The following is an 18,584-nucleotide window of genomic DNA, read 5'->3' as shown; positions in this document are numbered from 1 at the left end:
AGCTTTCTTGACATACTTAAGTCAATGAAACATCAGACCTACGTGGGGTAAAAACAAGCTGTTGGTTGCATCAGAGAAATTTTTTAGAACACATTCCGTGTGGAACCTGGAAAATCTATGGATTTATTAAATTCACACATATTTCTTAGAAGTGCAAATAAAATCAGCTGTATGGTTGTGAACATATAAGGCCAGAAAGCTAAACTCTATTGCTAAATCACAGAAAAAAAGTGAGCATAGCTTCCAACAGCACTTTAATACACCCTATCTGTTGGGTTTCTTGAAGTAGCTTCAATAACCTAATCTAACCCAGTTTTGAAGCAGCTTCAATAACCTAATCTACCTCTTTTGCCACAATAACATTCCCTGTGTATGTTGTCAAATGCGTTGTCTGGAAGCAACATCTTTGGTGTCATTGTGACTCTTTGGGACTTGTCTAATCTAAGGCAAAATTGCTTTGCAGAGAGAGCAAACTAATCTGAAATAAAGTCCCACACAAGAAATACAAAACCAGCAGCACTGTGCTGTGAGAAACTCATAGAAGGGTGCAAGAAAAGGGCAAAAACACCAGCATATTTTACAAGAGCTCCAAAGCTCAGGGTACTTGTTGGAGCCACAGGTGATTGTTTTTCCTACATTAATTTGTCTGATCTTATTCTGAGCTCCTTTTGAACTTCTGACCCACAGCAGGAGGGGGCTGCTACACTGGATAGTCAGCCTGGATGTGATGGTTTCTCATGAGCCCTTTCCAACTGCTCTGGGTGATGCTCCATCTCCTCTTTGCCTGGTACCTGCTACCTCCAGACCTCTCACCCACTAGATTTGCAAATAAATTCTCATTCCCTGTGTCCTTCTCTTGCTTGGTCTGACAGTTCTTTACGGTGCTCCTCCCAAGAGAGATTTCTTGGATTTATTTATGTGCTGTACAAATTTCTTTTTGAGACAGGGCACCAGAAAGAAAGAACTGGCTAAGAAACTATACAATTTATACTTTTGGTTTTTCTATTCCTTTCTTAATATTCTTAGCATTTGATTTACTTGTTTGACCAGAAATGAGCTAAGCTAATATTTTCACAGGTCCATCTGTAACAGCTACAAGACCTCTTTTATAGTGGTCATTCTTACTGCAGTCCACTGCAGTGTTGGTGAAACAAGAGCATGCTTCCTCAGTGCCCACTACTAAGAATTTTTTACCACTGAGTTTCTCTACTATTTCCTTGTTCAGTCAGTTAATCCCATGAGATTCTCCTGCAAAGATTTCTTGGCTAATTATTTTCCATATTTTGAATGACATTGCAAAAAAAATGTTGTTAGATTTCCTTTCCTTTCCCAGATCTCTTATGAATGCACCAAGCTGCATGGGTCTCAGTGTTGGAAAGACTGATAATTTATTTTTATTCCCTATTCCCTAGCTACAGTCAGTGAGGTGACCTTTTCTCTTCTCCCTACACATCTTTGGGTGGTTTTTAAAGTTTTTCATGAGACACACTGCCGAACATGTTCTGCAAACACCAGAAGTCTGTATCAACAGAGTCTCCCTTGTCCACTGCTTCAAAGATTCATAAGTCATGAGTTCTTCCTATAAGCATCACACTTCCCCATTGTGGACTATATGTTCACGTGTTTGTCTATGAGATTCTTCACAATTTTTTCATGATGTCTATAACCCTATTTTGTATAGGTATCAGGCTGCAGGGGGTGTAGTTATCCAGAACTCATCTCAAGACAGACCTCCCAGTAAGGGACATCCCACCCATGACCAGAAGCGGACTTTATACACAACAGTGCACTTACCTTGAAAGCCAAAATGATACTTATGAAAAGGAGGATAATCACAACCAGACATGTAGGGTTCACAGACATAATCTCTTCCTTGTAGGGAAAATTGTTGGGCTGCATAAGCAAAAATAAGCAAAACACTGTGAGTCAATCTCAGAAGTCATTTAAGAGCCATTCAACTAGTGCATTCTATAATTAACAGCTTACAAAGCTTTCTGTGATCGACTAAATCCGGAGCTCTCCCCACCAACAACCAGTTTCAGTACATGTGGCTACGACAGGCATTGTGAACACTCAGCTGTCAAAGGCTCCCTGGAGGGCTGAGGGATTTGCTTTTTCCTTTGGATGTGGTGTGGGCTCTCCCTTGGTGCACACTGGGTTTGTACCTGACACAAACTAGCAGAAGTCTGACAGCTTTGCAGCAGGAAATCTTCCACCATGGGAAATTGCAAGCAAATCTCATACTTACTGAGTAATCATTACACTGGCACTGGTTGCCAAAGAACAGTGGCAGCTCTTTCCAGAAAGTCAAAGCAAGAAAAACTGGACTGCATAATCCTTTAATCTAATATTTTAGGACATTTCAAAATACCTTGAGTCTATTATACTCCATCTTATTTTGGCAAAATTTGGACAACTTCTCTAGGAGCACTTGTTAGTGCTGCTAAGTATGTGTCCCATGGAGTCATGGGGTCCTACACAGGGCCACCTCATGATTTCAAGCTGAAATGTGGAAATCTGCCCCAGGCCCTTCTCTTACATACAAGAAATAGAGGTGACAAAATGAATTTTCCTGCTTAGCACAGGCTCTAGTGATTTAGAGCTGTGAAACTCTTTAGGATCAGTGACTGAAAAACAGCCCCGAAAAATGTTTTACTGTATTTTTTATTGCTTAAAAACTCCACGCCCTTTGAAATGAATGTTCCAAATAGTTCTGAAATACTGCAAGATACAAGTTCCTGTTCCAGTTAGAATAAACCATTGTTCACAGACAGAGCTGTTCTCCACAAAAGATAACTCCACTGCAACAGTAGCTCATTATATCTGAATGCAATAGTTCCTTCCACACAACTCCCTTTTCCTTACAGGTCTAATTACTTAACCAGGCCAGCTCTGCATCCTTGTCAGGACAATTAACTAGACCGAGCTATAACTGTATTCTTGGCAATGATGGTGTAAATCCAGAGTAACCCCTTAATAACCCTTATTCCAGCAGTCAGCCTAGTGCATCAGGAAATTATCTTTTTTTTTGGACAGCTGCTACTGAGAATAGCTCTTTATTTAGCGCTTCCATGAACTGTTCAGAGTGGTTAACATCAACAGCAGCTGTAACCGTTTGCAGATAGATGTTACATAAGCACATTTTCCACTTCCTGACAGCAATGTTTCTGTTCCTGTACTGAATTCCATGACTGAAGTTTTTATCATGTTATCTTCTTTGTCGAGGTAGAGCTTTTGTAGGGAACTAACTTGCTATAATTCAATAAGTTACTGCTTTTTTTTTTTCCCACAGAAGGTCATTCTAAATATAGAGGATCCAGTCACCCAGAGACCAAGAAAGCAAGAATATATGCAAAGAAATTATTCACTGAAAAATTAAACAAAAACTTTATATGCATAAAATTTAAGTATTAATGCCCTAACCTCCCATCCTGTTTGCAGAAGGGACACCCTAAGTTAGGAAGTTGGAAAGTCCAGTCAGTAAAGGACAGTTACAGTAAATCTGTACCCGAATGATTTTTTCAGTACTGATCTACCATTAAAAAAACAATCAAAATAGTTTGTGAATGTAATAAAATATTCCTATTAAGACTTTGGTTCTCCAAAGAAGAACCTGTTTTTTAGGAACCAGTCACTGGTCAAAGAGTGGATGACTGCATGCTGTGTTTTTGGACATAATCTAATGGGCTGTTTCTAGACATCAGCTCAAAAGGGATTTGCACAGAGGCAAGAAGAGGGCAGGCAAATGACCTAGAAAGTTCCCACTTCCTTGAAAAGCAGGAACATCTGCTGGAGCCATGAACACCGGTCAAATCTGGTGCAGGGTGTGCTGCTCAGCAGTGCCTGGCCTTCCCTTATATCAGCACCAGTGTTTCAGCAAATATTTCAGCAAGGCCAGGAGAGCACATGAGGAACAAGTACTGTGCTTTGTCCCCTTTGGGCTCAGCCTTCTGGCTTCTCTGTCCTGAAGAGATGAGAGGTGTAAGCAGCCCCAGCGAGGTGGTGGGTGCTGCACCCATGCCATGGTTACCCCCATGCACAGCTGCCTGGGAGATCTCGGTGCAGGGTGTGAAAACCAAAGTCAGTCCCTTCTGGAGCTTCCAGGCTTCTTGTGTGGGAGAAAAGCTTTCAGTTCTCTGATGGATAGCCCAGGAGCATTGGGTCAGCATGGAAGAAACCCCTTTGGCTTTTTTGCTGACTGGGCTGGGCCAGCCTATGAGCAGTCTGATCTTAAGTCACAACTACAAACCCCTTCAGTGCAGTAGGAAAACCAATTTATGAAACCTGCACCTTTGGCAAAGAAGCAGGAAGGATGGTAGGAAGCATCTCAACTGGTTCCAGTCTCACGTGGTACAGGGACCACACTGGAACTGGTGCCATTAGGCAACCCTTGGGGTCCCATCCCATGGCTGCAACTGTTCCCAAAAATCTCATTAATTCTCACAGGAAGCAGGTACCAAGAGTGGTTCAGATGAATCAAACCACTGGTCTTCACTGACTACAATGATGAACTTAAATATTGACGTGGATACATGAGGTGGGACAAGAAATTCTGCTCCTGTCTTGGGAGTTTGCTTTCCTGAGGGAAGACCAGTAGCTGAAATCCTGCTGCTGGGAAGGTTCCAGGCACCAGGCTTGGTGCTGCAACTTCTGGAAAAAGATCAGTGCCTGATGTTGCGCAAGGTTGGATGAAGCTGTGACTGAAATACATCTGTGTGGGAAAAATTAAGCCTATCATTGGAAATACAGAAGTGATTTTTGGAGCAGAACATGACAAAATTTTCTACACAAACAAAAGGTAGTTGCAATGGTGTTGCACTGGCATGCTAAAGTCATAATTAAAGTGTCATTTATAACCTTGTCATGGATGTGGAGAGGGCTGTGTGCATAATAATATACTTGATGCATTTCTAATTTAAAAAAAATACTGCTTATTCATATCAAAACCCTATTAGACACTTAAAAGGACTCTAAAATGCGCATGGAAAGTACATTTCTACTGCATTGGTATCATATGAACACAAGAAGAATAAAATGACAAAGGCCAAAGCCATTTCTCATTCCCTCAGCCTGCTTGCATGACCTTTCATGTTTTCTTTCCCCTTGGATCACAAAAAAAACACTTTAAAATACAGTGTGGATTGTCACTCCAAGTTACAATCCTCCAAGTATCAAAGTCTTACAAAATTGAAAGGAAACAGCAATGTGTCTGTAGAATTTGTAAAGCTCTGCTATGAAGTCAGTGGTACTTCTTTGGAATTATAAAATGGCATTAAAAATGTCAGAAAGGATATTTTGGTTTTAAGCTTTAATTTATAGGAAAAATTTCTTTCGGTTAATCTCTTTTCTCTAGGCATTTCTCCATAAATTTAAAAGCATGATTGATACCACCTGAATTGTTAGGCAGCAGCATTGCAGGCAGTCCCACAGTAAAGCTACTTAATATACTTTGAAATTTTGTTTAGATGAACTCATAGTCCTGCACTGTGATTAGAAAAAAAGTTTGCATAACTCAGTTGCAGACCAGCCTGTTCTGCACGTCTGCTTCAGTCCATTTCATGTGCTGTTACCAGATGACAGAAGATGAAGTGTTTAATTTGTTTTAAAATACCCATATATCAAAGATTTAGTGGGGCTAAATGAAATGTGCTTTAGGTCAAACTGCTTTAGACCTCTGCTTAGACCAAGAACTAAAATGATTTTTATTTTACACATGTTGGATTTGCTGTATGCAAAAAAATTTGCTTTTTAAATGACAATGATATTGACCAAGATATCCAGTGTAACTCTTAGAAACTTTGATCACATGATCACCATAAAACTTACTAAATGCAAAACTTGTAACATTTACTTATTTTACATGACCCTTCAGGCTAAGATGCTCTTGCAATCTATGGCAATTAAGTAGCACACCTGAGTGCAGCTGGGTATCAAAAGGCAACAAGAAGTTTCCACAGACACTGTTCCTAGGAAAGAAGAAGCCAGTATAGACTGATGTTACCAAACACCCTGTTTGGAATTGCAACAATTGCAACATTTTCAGCTATGGCTCCGACCAGATCATTGATATGTACTCTCCATCTTGCTAAAAGTACATGGAGAGTTTCTCAGTAGCTGTAACTCATCACCCACGGACTGACATCTGGCAGATGTGAAAGTAACAATAGTATGTTACCAAAGTAACTGTATAACAATACCAGATAATAGTGAAGTTGAAAAGTTTAAAGAAACGGGGGTTTTCTCACCTTAGAGCAAACAAAAAGTTCTTCTGAGACTGCTAAGTGCATTCTCTTACCAAATGCAAACTTTCTTCCAGATATTCAATAATGGATTTGAAGAACAGTTGTGATTTTTCATTTACCTTATGGAGCTGTGCCCCCTGAAATATCATTTCCCAAATGCAAAGCCGTTTCAGAGGAACAGAGACTGTAAGAATGCCAGAAAGAAACACAATCCTTGTTTCCTGCCTACCCTGGCAGACCACTGCAAAGGGGGTGAGGGCAAGACAACCCTAGGGCACAGGGTTTGCAAACCAGCAGGAGGGATCACACCCCAATGGCACTGCATTTATGGTGGTATTGCTTGCAGTGATTTTCACCTTGTCCCATCTCTGAGTATCTGATAACAGTGGATGTGCCCTTCACATCTCCCCTTTGCTTCTGCCCACTCAGACAGATGTATTTACTCTGAACCAAATGTAACAACCTTATGCCAACAGATGTAGCACTTCCAATAAAGGGACAAGGGGTTTCAGTTCAGCTATTTGTGCTTGGGACCACAGCTAAGACGTGGGAGGCATAATTAGCTTCAAAGCAGATGCAGAACAGCTTCAGAACTTTTTTGAACAGGAGACATTAACTGTTCAAAATTCATCACAGCTATTGGTAGGTTTTCCCCATCACTAATCTCCAACACACAATTGATAAAATACAAACTAATCCTTGTTTCTAAATGAACTTAACTTGGACTAGCTTCCAGCTGCTCATTAGCATTATGCCTTACATCTAATTTAAACAGCCTTTTAATACCTCATTATTTTGCATATGAAACTTCTAATGGCACTACCTCTTGGTCTTTCTCAGTAAATGAAGCAGGAAAAGCTGGTTGTCTCTCATCATTCTACAGTATATCCAGCTTTTATATAGTTTTTTTTAAAGGAACTGTTTTGCATGTTCTCTGACTTTCAAGCATTGTTTTTTTTACAACCAGACTCCATAAATAGATGAAAGAAATTCACACTACCAACAGAGAAGGGAAGTCTCCTCTCTCTTACAATTAATTGCTCTTTTTTTCTGTCCACAAATCCCAAGAGCAATTTTTGCAAACAGCAAAACAACCTAGGGACTCTAGTTTTGGCACTTAAATCCCTAGGCTGCTTACAGGGTTACTGCATCCCAGGCACAGTTGTCAAACCGTATGCTCATCTGTGTTGCTCAGGCTTTTACATCTCTTTGCATTTGTCTCTGTAGCAATATTACTGGCTGAACTCAAGTTCTCAGGCAGTCTAGCTCAGCTTCAGCCACGGGTTTTATTAGAAGTGAATTTGCTGGGAAAAGTCACAAGTACTGGGAAACGCAGAGATGTGCTCAGTCTGGGCAATGCAGGGTAGGGTCTTCCAGAGCATGACACAGAACAGCCAGATTAAACTCCTGCTCACAACTTCCCACCAAAGGACTCAATCCCTCTAGACTATGAGCCTGGAGAAGCTCTCCCATGGCTGACATCAGCTTGTGTGAAGTGCCTCTCGGGGTCCCACATTATTAATGGAAGTCAGGAGGAGCATGAAGTCTACTGCTCATTGCTGGAGACCTTCCTCTACTCAAAATAGAACCTCACTGGCAGATGGTCAGTTTGACCACAACCCTTTTCAGTCTGCCAGCTAACCCCTCCTAATCCATGTGATACATCCTGTATTGATCCAGTGCTTTATTGCTGCTCTGAGCATCATGCTGTGAAGTCAAACATCTCATCAAAGTCCATTATGCCCCTGCCCATCTTTATTGATGAAGTCAGTAATCTTGTCAGTGAAGGAAAATGAGTTTGCCTGCAGGACTGATTTTTCATGAAACTGTGCTGGCAGTCATTAATAATTTTTTTCTGGTCTAATCCATTATCAATTGACCGTCCTCTCAGCCCCAGCCCTTCTGTTATTATTCTGCTTGGTAGCAATGTCAGGCTAATCAGCCTATAATTATCCTGGAAATCCCCCTTGCCCTTTTGGGCATTGACAGTTCAGTGCTCCTGAAGACCTCTGACATTTCATTACCAGTCCAGAGCATGATTTACAACAGCAAGACAAAGATGTGTGCAACCAAAGATTCAACACTCCAGAGCAGTAGTACAGAGTGCTCTGCTGCACCATACCCAATCCCTTCCAATGCCTGCTCTTTCTCTTTCTGCTACAGAAGGACCTGTTATTTTTTTATCTGCAAGGAAAAAAATGGATGTTTTAGCACATATTTCAAGAGTAACAGCTGGTCTTTGCCCTTCTAGTGAGTCAGCTCCAAATGTAGCACCAGATTTTCAGCAGAAGAGCAGAGGCTTTTAAGTGCACATTTACCAGCCTGTTTTTGACCCTGTCATATTCTTGCACAGTGACCAAGACTGAGTAAAATCTGGTTACAACTCATGCTCTGGGAGGTGGGTGAAGTTCTGCAGCCACAGAGATGCTGCCAGAGTGCTGCCAGAAGAGCAGGGCTGGCACTGATGCAGCAGCAAGGGTCTGTGGGCAAAGGTCAGGCCAAAAGGCTCCAGCAGTGGCAGTGCCAGCTGTAGTTCTCCCAAACCATGGCTGTAATTTGCTCTTTTCCACTCATATCTCTGAGAATCTTTTGATTTATGCTTCTGCTTCTCTTCCAGTGCACCATCAGCTGTGAATGAAGGTGAGTGTTAAATAAGATGAAGGATAACAGGCTCCTGATACATCCCACCTCTCACTGGCATGACACATTGCCTCTTCCTGCAGATTTGTGTGGCTACTTATCTGCCTGCTGTTTCTCATTACCTGGTATTTATATCAGCCAGCTTTCCATCCACACAACAAAGTTCACAGCCAAGCTAATCTGTATTCAGGTTCTCAAGGCAGATTTTCAGAGACATTTGCAGAACTGGCTTCTCCAGAGCTCTGCAACTCCACGTGAACCCTGTGGATGTGGGACGTGGTCCTGTGATGAGACAGAGGCTGGTGGGCTCTTGTCTTTGCTCTAGGAGGTTGTGATCGTATCTTGTACATATGCAGTATGTACAATATTGCATATTGTATGTAATACTGGCCATAGATATTTGGCCAAAGCAGAACGAGAAGGGAGACTCTAAATGTCCCTCGGACATAATCAAAAATATTTTCTAGCAAAACCAAATATACACTCAATCAGACTCCTGCCTAATTAAATGTGTTATAGCTACCGAATAAATTAAAAGGAGCAACAAAATATCCTTGAAATAGTACCAAAAATAAGCCACTGGATATGAACACAATAGCTGTGAATGCAAAAGCAATTATTTATCATCCATGTCTTGCAATATGAGTCTCACTCTAAATGAATGGTGCTAAGAGCTTTCACATCATTGCAGAACTTCCTTCAGCTTTTCACAAATATTGTAGTAAGTTAGTAATGTAGCCTTGCAAGGATGTTGAATTCAGACTGGCAAGGATTGAAAGAATTTCTCAAGGACTATATGAGAAGGATACCACTGGCTAGAAATACAGGGCAGAAACTCCACCTTATAGAAGTTTTTCCCCCCAAAGCCCCAAAAGGCCTGTGAACATCAAGTGAATTACCAATTGACGGAGGTAGTCCTGGATTGTGCTGGGATAGACGAGTACGCTGATGGCAACCAACGTGTTGAGAGCAAAGTCAAAGATCTGGTAACAGAAGAAAGGGATGATCCAAGCTGCATGTTGCTGAAAAGGAAATAAATTAGAAACTCATCAGCCATAAGTTAAAATAGAGGAATATATGTCTTTCTACAGGAATCTAATGAATATTTGACATTATGGAGTATTAAATCAGCTAAAAGAAATATGACATTCAGCCAAAAGGTTCGGCCAAGACAATTTGGCTGCTCTACTGCAGTCATATGTGCAGTGCAACTCCCACAACTTGATACATTAGGAGATTTAGAAACCACATAATACTTTTCCTTTCTAATTAATAGGATTAATGTTGGAACAAACCACAGACTTGGGAGGTGAATGGGGAAAAATTCCCTTAACTTTGATAGGTACAAGATTCCGTTTTCTGAATTCACCATTTGTCCAGAGCTTACTCGTATTTGAAACTGCAGACAATCAACACAACTGCAGCAGGGGGCCCTGGGGTACCACTGATCTAAGCAATCAGTTCTGCTGCCTCTTCAACTTCTTTTCCCTCTACCAATTTTCAGCTAAACAAGTAAAGAAGCAATTGTTAGAAAACAGTTTTCTTAATTTTGTTTCTGTGGAGTTGTGTGTTTCACTTTATTCGTGTCTTCCCCAAACGTAATGAATTACCTTATACGCGCCATATGTAGCCATTGCACAGATCAGAATCATGAGGAGAGAAATTGCGGTGGCAATGCACATATCTGGAAAAGAGACACATCACATCAATGATTGCAGACAAATTCAGAGCTTGGTTCAGTTCAATTGCCACTTCCCTTCTGCAGAGCATTTCAGAGGGCAGGGTGGGAGATGGGTGGAGATGGGGTCAGGTGCATCGTTCAGGCATTGCTGGAGGAAATCTCCAGCTTTTGTGGGGAACCTCCTAAATGCAAGAAGCACAGACAGTGCTTCTATCTGCTCAAGCCTGCAGCATTACACTGTGCTGACATTTACACCAACACTGTGCAAACCACTACAGCCTCTATAAGACTATGGAGATGAATGGTCTAGTTTTTCTAAGGATTTTCAAAACTCAGGAGCAGTTTTGACAAGACTATCTTACTGGTGGTGCTGATATCTGTAGTCAGAATGCATCTGCTTTTCTGCACTACAAATTGTTTCTTCACCAACAGTTGCTGCATACCATCGCTCATATATCTTTATATGGGAAAAGGAGCAAAGCTGGCAGATAAAGTCATTTTAGCAGAAATAACATCTTGAAATTTTTAATTTCAACCAACAATACTACAAAGATATATTTATGAATGAAAATGTAGAACCGTCAGGAAAGGTAAAGAAGTAAAGGAAGGAAAATATTCTATTCTTTAAAGTTTTGATTGGAGGAATTACAGGAGTCCTATATTTTTCTTCTACTGCTGATCAGTTTTCAATTAACTTTTCATTAGACTAAGAAGTTCCTAAACCATGAACAGTTGGAATGAGATCCTGGGGGGTAAAAATTACATGTTTGGTCTTTTCATATGCACCTCCCTAGGTATCATTACAGGCCACTGAATTTCTGAACTTGACCTTACAGTGAGTTTGGGAGTGCAATGGAACATTGTGCCTGTTTTCTGAGGTTAAGCCTGTGCACAAAGAGGACGTGAGGTATACAGGACATGGCTTTAGAGATTCCACCTCTGCTGGTGTCTGTGAGGTACGTGTTGTTCACATTGCTGTCAGCAGGTTTAAACTACCTGCCTTGATGAGGTACATGGAGGAGCTCTGAGATGCACAAACACACAACAGTGTTCAGGATGCTCACTACCCTGACTTTGGAAGCATCAAAGTGTCAAGATGGCATCATTTCATCACAGAGCTGCCACAACACAGAACTCCAGCACATGATGAGGAACATCCCACAGCATGGAACAGTCCTCAACTCAACTCCCTGGATGCATCAAAATCAGGTTCTGGGTACGTGCCCAGGAGCCTTCACCCAAGTCTCTGAAAGGATCTGGCAGCTGTGGACAGGTCTCACCTGCTACCACCAGGAAGCAGTGTGGGCTCACCCCAGTCATGGCTGAGGAGGAAGGACAGGCACTAAGTCTTGTCTGTCATTATTTCCAGCCTATCAGAATGATCATTCATGTAGAGAACAAAAGACCCAGTCCTTGATCCTCCTGTGCCTGAGGAAGCACAAACTTTGCCCTAGATGGCACTAATCCAGATTTCTGCTGGCCCTTGTTGCAGAGAGGAACCTCAGCCTTGTGAAGCTGGAGTTAAAATGAGCAAGAGGAGACTGCTGCTGGCAGATGAGGACATCTCCAGAGCTGCTTGTGTTCTCTGGCTCCTTGGGCACTGCATCTACCAACAGCAGGATTAAGGACTTCAGAATCCAGGTCTCTCCTTTTCCAGAACACTGCCTGTGTCCTAGGTTTCAGGATTCATGTTCTCTCTCTCTTGCCCCTAGAGCTTGTCCTTGTGATCGCATAGGAACTCAAATGCCACAGAAAAAGTTCTATGGCAGGCTATTTCCTAATTTAATGGATTGCATTTGAAGGATAAAGTGCGCTTTCCTGGCACTTGGGAGGACCACATTCAAACCACTGTAGTCTGATGAGGCCCTGGAGCACAGATGTCCTTTCTCACAGTACAAATACTTGAATCTTTGTCTTATTGTCAAAATAAGCAGGTCTTACCCAGGAGAGGGGCCTGCACTCAGCAGTGAGTTTAACTCACCCGCTTCCTTCACAGTGGCTGCCTGCAACTCAGCTCAGGGGTGCTACACGATGCCATCAGGAGGCAGCTGGGCTCCCTGCTCATCACTCAGGAGGGAATGACATCTCTGTGCATCCCAAATTGCTCTGCAAATGCACCTCCTTCTCCTCTTAGAATGTGTAAAGAATCCAGACAACCAGTGCAGTGTTTGAGCTCCGTTACCTTGACCAATTTCTAGGTTTTTAGGAGCTGTAAAGGCTGTGCTGTGCCTGTTAGAAGTGATCTGAATTCTGCCCTCAGGAGGAAGAAGCATCCACAAAATATACCTCTACAAATAAAAGGTACTGCAGCCTCTTAAGACACTTCTGGTTGTGCAGTCATTTACTCTGGCTGCCTACATACATCCTGTGAAATCAAAATTATTTTGAATAGACCAGGTACAATTAAGGTAATGAAAGAAAAGGAGAGAAGTGAAAATGGCTGCTGTAGCCACTAACTTCAATTGAACCTCTTGTAAAAGAGACTCTTGGTTCAATATTTTGATTCTGACCACCAGTTTGGAGGCATTGCTTATGCATTTGTTCTTGATCCCAACCACTTACTTCCTGCATCCAGGGGGAAGCTGCTGTCATTGTCATTTGCAGCAGATGTCACAGGTTCCACTTTGCTGGTGACTGTGGCAGTACTGGTTCAGAGCCAGAGCCCAGCAAACTGTGATGAACTTGACATTGAAGATCTGGTCTGACACACTCATGCTCCTGGTCTCCAGTGCCTCCCTAACTGTGCTCCATCGTGCCAAGTCCTAGTTGGCTCAAGCTAGTTCTTTCTCATTTAAGGCTTCATTGGGTTTTTTGAGCTGTGTCAGCTTCAATTAATCAGAATGAAACTAGATATGCAGCACATTAAATGAGAAACTGACAGGGGTGTGTGGGTTTTTTTCCAGCCATGCTGTGCTTTCTATGGCATTCATAGCTAGAAGGGCTGTACTTGGACTGCTGAAGGGGTTATCCAGCCTATTTGTCCTAGATGGATTTTTGAGCTTTCTCCTTGGGTTTAAAGAAACCAGTTGAGTTTTTCTCTCCTTGGGTTTAAAGAAAGCAGTTGAGTTTTTTCAATTCTTATACCTTGCAGTGAGATCCTACTTTCCTGCCTCTTTGGAGAGAAGATGTTGCTGGGGCTGGGCAGAGCTCCTGTCACAGGGTACTTGTGTGCACAGCAAGGTGCAGCTCAAGCTCCCTCAAGTCACCTCAAAAGTATTTCCTTGCCTTCCCCTCTCCTCTTGCAGAGGAGGCTGATGTTGGGTGCTGCAGGGACAGAGAGGAGCAGCCAGCAAGACCAGTCCCTGAGCCAGGACTTGTGTGGTAATGAAGACCTGAAATCCTCATCACCTGCCCCAGCCCCGGAGTTAATCGCTGGCCCTCAGCTTTGACAGCAGGGGCCAGAAAGCTGCTGATCAACAGCCTGCAATCCTCAGGCAGTTTCTCCACTCTCCCAGTCTTATTTATCCAAGAGCCTCCTGACTGCCAGCTAAGGATTACTGCCTTGCTCTCTCCTCCAGGCTGCTTGTGCAAGCTTGATGCCACTGCTGCCAGCCACCATGCAGCCTCCTGGGTCACAACCTGCACAGCAGCAGCATTTTCTTCCTGGGAAAGACAGGAGTGCAATGAGAAGAAAAGAGTATTCTGCACCTTTGAGCGCAGCACATTTATTCCAGAGTATAAAATTAAGAGGGGAAGATGCTGCCCTGAATATCCTATACTGGGATCTAGTTTTTTGCCCCTCCCTATATGTGGGACTAGTGCTACATAGGAGGTGTTGATGGACTGGGACAGGAATGTACCTCCTCCACCACTTCCATTTATCCCCCAGCAGATGTCTAAGCCTGCTGTCTGTAGATTTCTTTATATTTTTTTTCTATTTGAATTAATATTTTTATGTCCTGGGTGCATGTCATATTCAGCAGAAAGACCCTCACATTATTCTCCCCTGTCCTGAGATGTCTGCTTGTCCTGTCTGCCCATCCCAGGGCAGGGACATGGGCAGATTTTGACCTAAGCTGCTGATGTCGGTGTCAAAGTTCCCCTCAGTTGCTGCAGGGCATGCAGAGTATTTCAATCCTTGTTGTCATGTGGCCTGTGAAGTATCACACACACATCTCTGACACTATGACAGCAGTAAATAAAACCAAGCAACACCCATTGCTTGGTTGGGCTGTTGACATGTCAGGATGATGATCTGTGTGTCTGAAGAAGCTGAACAGAAGGCTCAGGCAAAACCTTCTGGGAAGTCAAAATTAATTATAGGGCTTTTCCATCTCCTGCTCTGTGATTATTAGTTTTTTAACAGCAACAGTATTACATTGAGCAGCTCACACATTTCTAATTTTCCCTAGTCCACTAGTCCAGCTTCTAAGCTCCCTCAGGAAATAATAAAAAAAAAAAAGATGAGACTAAATGGGCTCAGCTGAATGTCCAGCACAGGAGGAAGCCCAGCATTTTACCAGGTTCTGAGATGTACATCTTGGAGAGCCACACAAGGCACACAAACTGGTGTCTTCCAGTACCTCCCTCTGCCACATGGTTAAGTCTTGGCAGACTTTCTTCCCCTTACTTCCTTTTCTAGAATAGAAGGGAAAAGAAATAGCCTAGAGCTTTTTTTCTAAGTGTTCAGGTAAATCCTTTCTCTGACTAATCAAACAGGTACTTTGGAGCCTCTGGTAATGCCCTTGGAACCACACTAAATCCTGGAATTAGAACTGATGTTGCTCTGGAATTTTCAGGCAGTTTGCACTAGACTGGCTGTGGCTCTGCAGGTGGCAGGAATTTTTCACACTGCTGGAACAGAAAATTGAGAATTCTCCATAAACCAGACACAGCTAGAAACAAACCTGAATACAAATATTGGGAGAGTCCTGGTTTCTTGGAAGTCAAGGGAAACCTGTCATTAAATTCATTTGACTAGTGTAACATAGCTGATAAGTTTTTTCCAGATTATGTTTTCAGATCTCTTATGAGGGATCCTCTTACAGGAGAGAAAGGGAGTGACAAATTTTACATGTAAACTCTGTGTCTGCACTTTTTTGTTGTTTGCTATTGATAGGAGCATCAATAGGAATGAGAATAATGGCTATTAGTGTTTATGTCATTATCATTTGTCAACAGAAGTACATACAGATAATAACTTTGGGACCCTCTTTAGCATAAAAATTAGATATCTTCCTGTATTTCATATACATGGTTTCAGTGCAGCTAACCTGAAAAACACTTTTTCAAACAAGATAAATGAAAGTAGGAAAAGAGAAGAGTATGTGGAAGTTTTTCTGATGATTTATCTCATAATAAAACATTTCATTACATTTGAAAAAAATACAGTCATGCTTAAATAATAGAAGAAAGAAATTATCTCCTGCCAGCTATTTCCAGTAACCATAAAAGTCAGTAGTTTGACTCAACTGCCTTTACTCAGTAAGGGACCAAACCAGAGGGAGTCAAAGAATTAAAGGAGACATTAATTCAAGTGTTCATTCGTAATTTAACTGCCTGTGAAATGTTCCCTTTACCAAATGGAAATTAGGTTGCTTGGCCCATAAGCCATCCTTTCACAGTCTTGCAGGATTCACTTCAGAAGCCTTGATAAAAATATACAGAAAATACAATTTTCAAGTGTAGATGGAAATCCCCAATGTACTTTATCTGACAGCTACTGCATTACAAAACAGAATTACAATTTTAAAGCCTTGGGCACTGGCAGGCCTCTGATGTCGGCTATATAAAACCGCACTGACAGACAGTTATTACCAAGGTTAATCTCTGAGAATTAGGACAAGGCAGTCAGTTTTAATATGTCAGAATCAGCTAGGAGCCCATCTGTATCTACTATGGTCCTTACTTTCTTAAATCCAGTTATATAAAAAGATTTTTAGTCGGAAGTTGTAGGTGGTTTTTCAATGAAGACACAATAAAGTACCAGTCACCCCTTATCATTAATTCAGTGTGGACCCTCAAGGCATATTTGCATTAAAGACCTTGTGGAAATAAGCATCCCTTAAATGATAGCCAGCATCTCTGACACAACAATGGGCATTTTTTTCCTCATGTGTGGGGCTATTGCTTCTCCTACAGATATTTTTATTGATTTCAGTAGGAATGAGGAAAGGACTTAGAGCCTTTAACTGTAGATGGGGGGGATTCTGAGCAGAAAGACGCCTGTGTGATTAGAAACAAACCTTGTTTCAGACTACTATGAGAAATGTTGAATGTAACCATCTTGTGAGCAGAAATGAAAATAAACAGACATTTTTATCAAAAACACATTGAGGGAAAACTTTACTAGATATGAATTAAACAGTTAAATCAACAAACCACCAAATAATTTGAAAAAGTTATGGATCAAGGAAACATTTCCAAAGGACAGGAGGTTTTGTAGGAGACAATAAATGGCCTAGCTTACCCTTCTCTGAAACTATATTGAAGATTTTCTATGATGCCTTTCAGTCACAGAAGGAATTGCTCTGTGTTATTGCTAATATGCCTGTGACTGTACAGTTGATATTTGTATTTGCATTGATTCGAGCAGGTTTGTGCAAGTCATGCCACATGCACGGGGTGCATGAACACATCCAGCACGAATGAACGCACTCAGCTGTCTGAAGAGCAGCGGCTCCTGTGCATGTGCAGGCACTCGGGATGTGGTGCTGCGACATGCAGAGACTCCATATCTCCCTCTGGCCTGCAAAATTCCTCCAGGGCTTTCAGCACCATGCTCAGGGATACATCTCCCTGCCAAGGCTCTGCCTCTGCCAAGCCAGGACACAGCAGAGCAGATGGATTGATTACTAATGGGTAGGTGGCAGATAAGGTTACTACTAGGAAACAAGTTTGAACTGTGTCATGACACCTTTCACAATAAAAATGCATCTGTCCGATACAAAGGTGAAGCGATAATTAAAAGGACAGTAATTACTGAAATGATAGGACAGTTACATAAATGCTGGAGTAATGAATGCTAATAATTAGGGAATTTGTACTTACTGGCATCATCCATAAATTCAAATTCACCCCCTAATTCAGCACTAGTCAGGTGGTACTGGTCAGGATCAGTCAGGGCACTCAGCAGAATCAGCAAGACCACTGAATTTATAATCTACAGAGAGGAAAAAGGGAAAGAATCAGTGAAAGTAATCCACGAAAAACCTCTGGGCAGCTCATGCCCACCATATTTCACACCAACTATGACAGAGACTGTTTTCCAACAGTACAACTGTAGTATTTAACTAACACTGCAATTAATTACTCTAAGTTGGTGTAAGCAGGACTTACTTCTTCTCTAAGATGTAGATTACCTCTTTTAATTCCAACTCGATTCTACAGCAGAAACGTTACCGCTGCTCTTTCAGACTATAAACCACGTTACCACATCCACCAGTCATTTTGAGATTATTACAAATGGGTGCTGTAATCAAGAACTATCAGCATGGCAGAACTAGAATTGGGGGCAGACCCTGCAAAATTGCTAGATGATCAAAGAGGAGCTCAATTACTGGAAAGGGCTGTGTTTTCAGAGGCCATGAGTGAGGCACTGGTTCGGGTGAGCTGCTAAATGAGGAGGCCTGGGAGGGTGGGAGGAGGTGGCAATGTGAGCCCCATGTCTGAGGCTCACATTCCTGTGTCACATGGGACAGATGGACATTCACAACCACCAAGGCCTTGGCTATGAAATGCAGTAAGTAAATTAAATGCCAAGAATATCAAGTGATCCAGTAGAAGCGGATTGTCAAGTATCAGCTATGAACGGATTGGAGAGGTAGCCAAGAGCTGTATTTTAAAACAAATCTGAACAAAATGCTCATATTGCTTTGAAGTGAAGAGAGCTAATTGCAGAAAAGAAGATTGTTCAGCATGAAATAATGCAGCCAGGCTAAAAGCTTATTCTACAGAACTAGGAAGATAACTGGTGAAGAAGAAAATGGAAAGAAGAAAGTTGAAAAGAGTACACTTAGAAAGATGGATTTTATTGCTTTGGTTCTCACTTCAAAGCCATCCTAATCTGATCACAGGTTACT

The 18,584-nt window shown here is 41.9% G+C and overlaps 1 protein-coding gene and 1 long non-coding RNA gene across 3 annotated transcripts in view; one reads left to right on the top strand and one right to left on the bottom strand.

Annotated features, from left to right (window-relative positions):
• Positions 1-18,584, bottom strand: part of LAPTM4B (lysosomal protein transmembrane 4 beta) — a 59,263-nt gene that overhangs the window by 23,929 nt on the left and 16,750 nt on the right. For both annotated transcript variants that reach the window (XM_053996805.1, XM_053996816.1), the window contains exons 2-5: positions 17,554-17,665; positions 10,493-10,566; positions 9,782-9,904; positions 1,795-1,893 (exon numbers count right to left, since the gene is read on the bottom strand). In XM_053996805.1, coding sequence (XP_053852780.1) covers positions 1,795-1,893; positions 9,782-9,904; positions 10,493-10,566; positions 17,554-17,665 — 408 coding nt within the window. The remainder of the gene's footprint in view (positions 1-1,794; positions 1,894-9,781; positions 9,905-10,492; positions 10,567-17,553; positions 17,666-18,584) is intronic.
• Positions 11,440-12,881, top strand: LOC128817915 (uncharacterized). Its single transcript, XR_008440342.1, has 3 exons — positions 11,440-11,779; positions 12,056-12,204; positions 12,762-12,881. It is a non-coding gene; the product is annotated as an uncharacterized LOC128817915 (long non-coding RNA).

The sequence above is a fragment of the Vidua macroura genome, chromosome 1, assembly GCF_024509145.1.
Source record: "Vidua macroura isolate BioBank_ID:100142 chromosome 1, ASM2450914v1, whole genome shotgun sequence".
Taxonomy (NCBI): Eukaryota; Metazoa; Chordata; class Aves; order Passeriformes; family Viduidae; genus Vidua; species Vidua macroura.
Note: the sequence above shows the minus strand (reverse complement) of the source record. Positions and strands in the feature narration are given on the sequence as shown.